At 29.5% G+C, this 7537-nt stretch overlaps 2 protein-coding genes across 3 annotated transcripts in view; both read right to left on the bottom strand.

The window, feature by feature from the left end:
* Positions 1-6733, bottom strand: part of LOC123016029 (polypyrimidine tract-binding protein 1) — a 155676-nt gene extending 148943 nt beyond the window's left edge. For both annotated transcript variants that reach the window (XM_044416203.1, XM_044416207.1), the window contains exon 1: positions 6368-6733. In XM_044416203.1, coding sequence (XP_044272138.1) covers positions 6368-6375 — 8 coding nt within the window. In that variant the 5' untranslated portion in view covers positions 6376-6733. The remainder of the gene's footprint in view (positions 1-6367) is intronic.
* A 214-nt stretch (positions 6734-6947) lies between these two features.
* The window catches only part of LOC123013839 (holocytochrome c-type synthase), a 2971-nt gene continuing 2381 nt past the window's right edge, over positions 6948-7537 (bottom strand). The window contains exon 5 of the mRNA XM_044412671.1: positions 6948-7094. Within this exon, the coding sequence (XP_044268606.1) occupies positions 7034-7094 (61 nt within the window). The 3' untranslated portion in view covers positions 6948-7033. The remainder of the gene's footprint in view (positions 7095-7537) is intronic.

Genomic DNA, 7537 nt, shown 5'->3' with positions numbered 1-7537 from the left:
TCTTACCTTACTGCGCCTCTATAGATACGTCTTAAGCATACGAAAAAGCTATAAAAAAATTTTCAAAAATTTCTAAACTAAATAATTTAAATGCAATTTTGATAAACTTTTTTTTTCATACAGTATTAAAACAAATATAAAATACAAAATTAATGAAATGCAAGAAAAAAATCTGCCTACTAATAAAAATAACTATACCACCCCAGGGCCAGTGGAAGAAAGTTTTGACAACAGATAAAGTTTATAATTTTTTTAACGTAAATTGTAACATTTTCAATAAATACTTTTGTACATTTATAAAATGCATAAACATATCTTTGTAAAACAATAAATACAAAACCATTTTTATTTAAGAAGAAAATTATTAGTATGGTAATCTCAAAAGTTTAAACAATTAATTAAAAGAGAAAATATTTTGTCAGTTACAACCTTTAAACATTTATTAATTTATTTCCAAAAAATAACTGGTAGTTTACTCAAAAAAAAAATCTTTAATTCTTGTAAGTCAAACATTTTTTTAACAAAAAAGTGCGATGTTTACAAAAAAAGTTTTTGCATGGCAACAATTCTTGGAACAAGCTCGTTGTCTAAAAAAAAAAAATGTGATAGGTTTCCATTTACTAAGTTTATCGCGTAAGTATAAAAAATTAATTAATATTCAAAAAAAATTTTGAACAGCATTTTTATAGCCATTGCACACCTATAAATTTATTTTCCAAAAAATTTGATAGTTTCGCCGGAATTACATCGTTTCCTGACTTTTGGACCACCCTGTACAATAAAAAGCCTGCTCTAGTTGACTCAAAAAAAATTAAAAAAAAAAAACTAAATTTGAGCATATACATATCATTCCTGCGTTTGCAAAATACAAAATAATAGTACATTATGTTATTAGGAGTAAAAATGATAATAACTTTTACTTCGAATAACATATACTATTTTATCCGCAAACGTCGAGAGTAAACACTCGAATTAACACTATAATCAGCAAGTAAATGAACAAAATAATCAGAACGCTTTGCAAGTAATAAAATCATGACAGTGCTTATAAACAAAAACTACAAGTTAGTATCAAAATTTGTGTTGAGATTTTCGGAAGTGTTTGTTAATTTAACTAGTGCAGTTAGTAGTGTTCGAGCCATAATCTCCTTATTGTGCACTCGGTACATAAAAAACTATTAACTAATGATCCACTTGAAATTTGAAGCAGTGTATTTTACGATTAAAATACAAGAAAAATTTAACATAATTGTTTTAAACAATTTAGACTCTGGCACTTTCTTGCCAAATACCACGTGATTGTAATATCTCTATCTTTGTCAAGTAATGACAATTCCTGATTAGTTTCTCTCTCTAATAGTTGGTTTTTCTACAGCTTTTTCGATGTTTGTAAAATGCATTTTTCAAAATATATAGGATAAAAATGATTCAATACAAATAATTAATTAATTGGTTAAAACTAAAGAAAATATTTGGTATCAATAACTCAAAAAGTTTGTGAAACAACAAAACGTTGTTAAAGTAATGAGTAATTAGCTTAAAATAGGTAGGCACGAATTTATAGCTTGTCCCAAACCGCGTACAATTCCAATTAAAAATTGTTTACAAGTTGTGAAATAGAATAAATATTTAAAAAATGTATCGACGCCAAAAATTAAATTCTGTTTATTTGAATTTTATTCTCTCACATTTGCATTAGTGATAAAAATAAATTTTACATTACCTCGCAATGAGTAATTATCAGGCATAACTCCATTTTTATAACTTATTTATTATTAAATTGAACCGAAAAAGGCTCATAAATCCCCACGTAAAGTTGAAAAATAAACATCTTCGAAATTCCACATCAATATTTACGTTTAATCATTCGAGATCGATATTTTTTTAATTTGGAATAAACAAATTAATGGAATTGTCTGGCTTAAGGTGAATTAAATTTCGTGATGTTTTTTTCAGGAATCAATGTGACAGATGAAAGGCGGATCATGCTGATGCAAATAGCGATTTCGACATGAATCTCTGGTTCTTTTACATCATCTCCGTGTGTGACACACAAAAGACGCAGGAAAGACCTGAAAGGACCGAACGATACGTATTCTAATATCGCCTTTGAAGTCGACCAATCCCCACTAAAATATTGATATAAAGGTGAGAGGAAGATTTCTATCTAAAACATTGGAAAACAAAGGCGAAATCATAAATAAATTACGATTTTTCCGTCACAAAGAGAATCAACGAGAGCACATGTATACGAACAATCCCTCTGATTAAATTCCCGGAGATTTCCCAAGTCCATAAACAAAAACGTAACGAAATAACGAAAAAACGCACAAAATGCAAATTGACTAACGGCATTAAGTCCCCACTTGAACGAATTAAAAATTCTTTCTGGATCGGCCGGTTGAAGCATTAAATTTCCCGCTCGACCAACGACACGGGGACTTCACACAAATCCAATTAAGAACATTCAAAACGTCACCGAATAACCAAAGCAAATATTACGGGGGGAGGGGAGGCAATAAAAATTCAAATTTTTTAATTTACATTTTAAATGCCTCCTTTTCATACATGGTAGACGCCCGACGGGCCGGAACTAGACAATCTCCACCACAAAATAGACAAAAAAAAAGATTTCTCTTCAACCTTACCTCTACCCTCCCCAATAATAAAAAACTGGAGTATTTTAAACAAGAAATCAACAAACATTGTTTCCAAAATATTAAAACATTGCCTTTTTTGTCTTAACCCTAGGATGTATAACATGGGTATTTTGTACACCTGATTGTTTAGTTTTAAATTTCTTTTTTATTTTTGCTGATATTTTTTATAATGTTTTTAACATAATAGTTGAAGTTATATTTCATAAGGATTGGAATTTAGAGAATAAAAAAAAACCTTGTAGTTGCACATTAACCGGGTGTTTAAACCTATTCAAACTGTGTGATTTTTAAGTCAATTTTAAAAGATATTTATAAATTTTTGTAAAATGCACAAACAGACCAACAAGCAACACACCAGTAAAAAACCAACAACTAAAAAAAGGCCCACAAGTACAAGTAGCAAACCTATTTGTAAAAAAACACTCTGTATAGATATAAAAATAAAAAATGTTAATATAGCGTTTGTTTAAATAAATAATCATTATTTTAACAATAATACAATTTAATAATTCAAATATCAGTGGTCAAAATAACGTCAAAATGCTAGGGTATTTTTCACCCATGTTATGTAAATCTGTTGGTTGGAACAGTCATGCATCCTAGGGTTAAAGATCTCCATTAACTTTTGTAGAAGATTTCGGAATGACACAGAAAACATCAAAGATCAAAATAAAAATAAGAATAATAATAAGAAAATTTTTAACTTCATTTCTAACATTTAAAAAATGCATATTTATTAATTTATATAATATTTATTATTTTAATGATCTTTTATGAACACAGAAGAGACTAATCTCAATTTTTGACAAGATACCAATATTTATAAAAACATTGAAAACATTCCTTCATTTGAAAAATTGTTTTTAAGATGTTTTCTGTAGCAGATTTTAATGTCAGAGAAAACATAAAGACCTAAAAAATACGCAAGAATCAATAACTTTTCTTTTGATTACAAGTCATAACTCATAACAAACAAAATATACAGGGTGCGCCAGAACTCGCGCCCCAGAGAAAATTTTCAAGTAAGGTAAGATACCAGGAACATGAAAAAAATGTTTAAAAAATTTTATCTGTCAAAAAATTTTGACATTTACTTTTTGACATTTGACATTTTTTTATATCTATTTAATGATACTGATGATCTTGTATATGTTTTTTTACAATTATTTAGTAAAGGGACAAAAATTTTGCCAATAAAAGCCTTATATGGCATTTTTCTCTGGGGCGCGAGTTGTGGCGCACCTGTATACATATGAGATTCATCTTTTTTAAGGATCTTTTATAAATAGCTTTTAATTTTTATACGAAAAAAACTCCAAACAGAAAAGACTAAACTAAATTTTTTGAAAAAGATATGAAAATGTCAGATTAACCTTGTGTTTTAACACTTGATAAAATACACAAAAACATTATATTGTTTTGTCTGTAAAGGATTAAGAGAAAAACAGTCTTTTTTGAATAAGATATGTAAGACAACATGTGAAACATAAAAATGTATATTCCTGTTTTTAAGATATTATCTTCTGTAAAAAATTACTTTAATAAAAAATAAAACGAGATCATAAATAAAATAAAACGTGATTGCAAGAACTTTGATGCAAGATAAAATAAAACAAGGTCATCAAAAAATGACATCTTTAAGATGATTTTAAAAAGTTATAAAATTATTTTTAAACGCCTGATATTTTCTTATTTTCTTAACAGAGACAAATAGTCTTCATTTATTGTAGAAAATGTAAAAAAGTTGAGTTTTTTTCTATTAAAAAATGCGTCATCTTTTTTTGAAAGATTTCAGTTTAAAAACTACACCTTCAATGAGCGTCAAAATTATGGAAAAATCTAATTAAAACCGAAAATATAATGTTTTGACAAAAATACTCCAACAGGTCAATTTTCTTTTAAAAAAATACACAAATCTCAACTTAAAATTTTACATTTTTGGTTTGTTCATATTAAAACTTACGTTTCACTTTCTAAATGACTTTTTTTTCCGAAAACTTTATTATGTAATCAATATTTAATATTTTGGTGTTGTCATTTCGAAAATATAAATCTAAATCTAATAAACGGAATAAGAGACCATAAGACATAAGCATAAGTATAAAAGCATGAGAGCTTTTATGTTGTAAAATCAAATATTTTAATTTGGGCTAAATACTTAATTCTTTTTCGAAATCTAAAATTTTAAATTTGGATCAAATGACGTTTTTTACACTTGTAATAGTCTCATTAGAGGCTCATAAAAAGGCACACAACCAATTTGACAATAAAAACACTCAAAAAATCGTAAATACTCTTTATTGTTGCTTTACTTTTAGAAATAAATACAATACTTACAAACAAAACACTACTACAGACTAGCCTAAAATAAATAAATAAATCTCGCAACAATTATACAATAAAAAATTACAGAACAGCTTTACTTACATAAGTAAAAAAAATATCTATAAGTAAACAAAAAAGGTAAATTAAATGAAATATAAAGAAAAGGTAAGTGAGACAACATCAAATAAAAATAATAAGATAAATAAAAAAATCTTTATCCGTAATCGTCACAAAACTGACCCTTTTATGACTAAATGACGCAAGTAAAAGTTTTACCTTTCATCAAGCATGAAGTAAAAACTCTGTTAAGCGTTTTTACTTTTCCCATGATGTTTACCAATGTTGTCTCTTTCTTATCTCTTTCACTGCTTCAGTGATTTCTAGAGAAGTACATTGTAGACCATCAGCATGCGACATTTTACACTACTAACTGCACTAGTCATAAACTAGTTAAATCAATAAACACTTTCACAAATCTTAACACAAATTTTGTTCATTTACTTGCTAATAATGGCGTTGCTCTTTACTCACCATTTGAATACGTTTGCAGGTAAAATAGTATATGTTATTTGGAGTAAATGGTGAAGCTGTGCATTCAGCTGACTCCTAACAACATAATATACTATTTTTACAGAAATCTAAAAAAGTAACAAAATCGGAAGACGAGAATTATTATTTTTGTTTTTAACCTCATCTCATATATTAAAGAAATAGAAAATCACTAAAGAAATCTTCTTTAAAAGCTCCTCTATAGAAGATTTAATTTATTTCTAAGAAAATTAATCTAATAATAAGCAGATCGTTGTCTGTAAATGTTGTCTAACTTCTGATGTCTTCTAGAAATATTTCTTTAGATTAGAAAACAAAATATAAACTTTTAGAAGAAACTACAAGATTTTTCAAGGTTATTGCATAGTTGTCTATAAAGTTAAGATCTTTCAAAATATTATCTTTCGTAGAGGATTTAGGTATGAGACAGGATCTAATATAAGAAATAATAATCTTTACTTTTTGTGCAAGAAAGAAAAATGTGATTCCCGAACAAACTGATAGCTTTGGGGATTCTCGTTTTCGCTATAAATAAACGGAACTCACATAACGTGTGCAACAAAGGATTCCCCTCTTGTATGCCACAATGGGCCCGATACGACAATGTAAACACACAGGGGCAGCCCCCTTCAACCCCTAGTGTGAAAAGCCGGCTGCCACGAAACTCTCCCGATTTGAGTACAATTTACGTCATGACAGTGCTTGCCACCAGCTGGGGGCGGCCCACGAGGAGTCTCCAGACTCGCTACTATCGATTTGTGTTTGAAAAAATAGCAAAACATGCGTTTGAACTCGAAACTCGCTATTTGTTTACAAATAAATTGTTTACTTACCCGATCATTCTCAGCCGGAAAACGGGGGTTAGTGTAGTCGGGAAGGGCAGACAAACACAATGCGGTGGCAACGGGGCTTCAGAGCACTGCTACAGCGTGGTTAAACGGCATACAGTTTTAAATAAATAATAAACACGATGTGTTAACAAGTGGTTTGTTAAGATGGCGAAACGTCAAGCAGGGGAAAATTAGCGACAAGAAAACGAACAATACGGTACTAACACAACACAATATGCACTTTATAGTTATAAAAATGTATAAAAATACTTTTCCAATACTGATAAGAGGCTTGTTGGTCCGATAACAGGTTTAAATTACATTTGGTCCGCTGGAAAAATCGTCTGTCAGTTTCGCGTGCTGGAAGGGTGTGCGTGACGGCCGGCAAATCAACACTCTGACTTATCGGCAACGAAAATCAGCCCCCAAACCGCCCCCGCGAACCAACACATGACTCAATCAACAACAAAACGCTAATTTGTTCAGCGCTAATCGCCGATCAAGAACGCAAAACACGGATTTTTTATTTAAATCGACAATTAGCACGGACGCAAACCAAAAAAACAGGACAATTAAACACAAAAACGTTCAAAGTTTTTTTATTATTTAACGATAAATACAAAACCACAATGCGGGCAAAGACTTGACTACTGGGTGCTTGTTCATGGTTCAGTCGCCGTACCTCCACCGCCACCACGCCACAGTCATCCTGTCCCAAATGTTTTCAAAGCTGAAAAAGTTAACTAAACTTAATCGGGGTTGCCAGACCTGGGGAATATTTCCTAGATCTGGGGAATTTCATTATGTTTGAGGGAAAAGTAGAAAAAAAATTCTTGCTTAATTTAGTTTTGAAAATATTGTTTAGAATTAAAAAAAAAATATTTTTTAAAGATGTTTTACTTTTTGTACTCTAACAAAAAAATCGGTATTTCCCCGGTATAAATTATTTGCCCGAGGTTATATAAGTTAAAACAGTGTTTTTCTAGTTATTATTTTTATAACAATAAATATACAGGGTGATATTCAAAAAACGGCAGACACTGTAGAATTTTTATTTATGGCCCGATTTCAAAAATTAAAAAACTAAATTAAATGGCTTTTAATATAAAATAACCTGACAATTTTATATTTCTTCTAAGTCTTATAGTATATTTTGGGCTATATTCAACTTTC

Source organism: Tribolium madens, unplaced genomic scaffold, assembly GCF_015345945.1.
Source record: "Tribolium madens isolate multiple individuals breed KSU strain unplaced genomic scaffold, Tmad_KSU_1.1 Scaffold_19;HRSCAF=116;Tcas5.2_LG9, whole genome shotgun sequence".
NCBI classification, from domain to species: domain Eukaryota; kingdom Metazoa; phylum Arthropoda; class Insecta; order Coleoptera; family Tenebrionidae; genus Tribolium; species Tribolium madens.
This window is presented reverse-complemented; position numbering and strand designations above follow the sequence as displayed.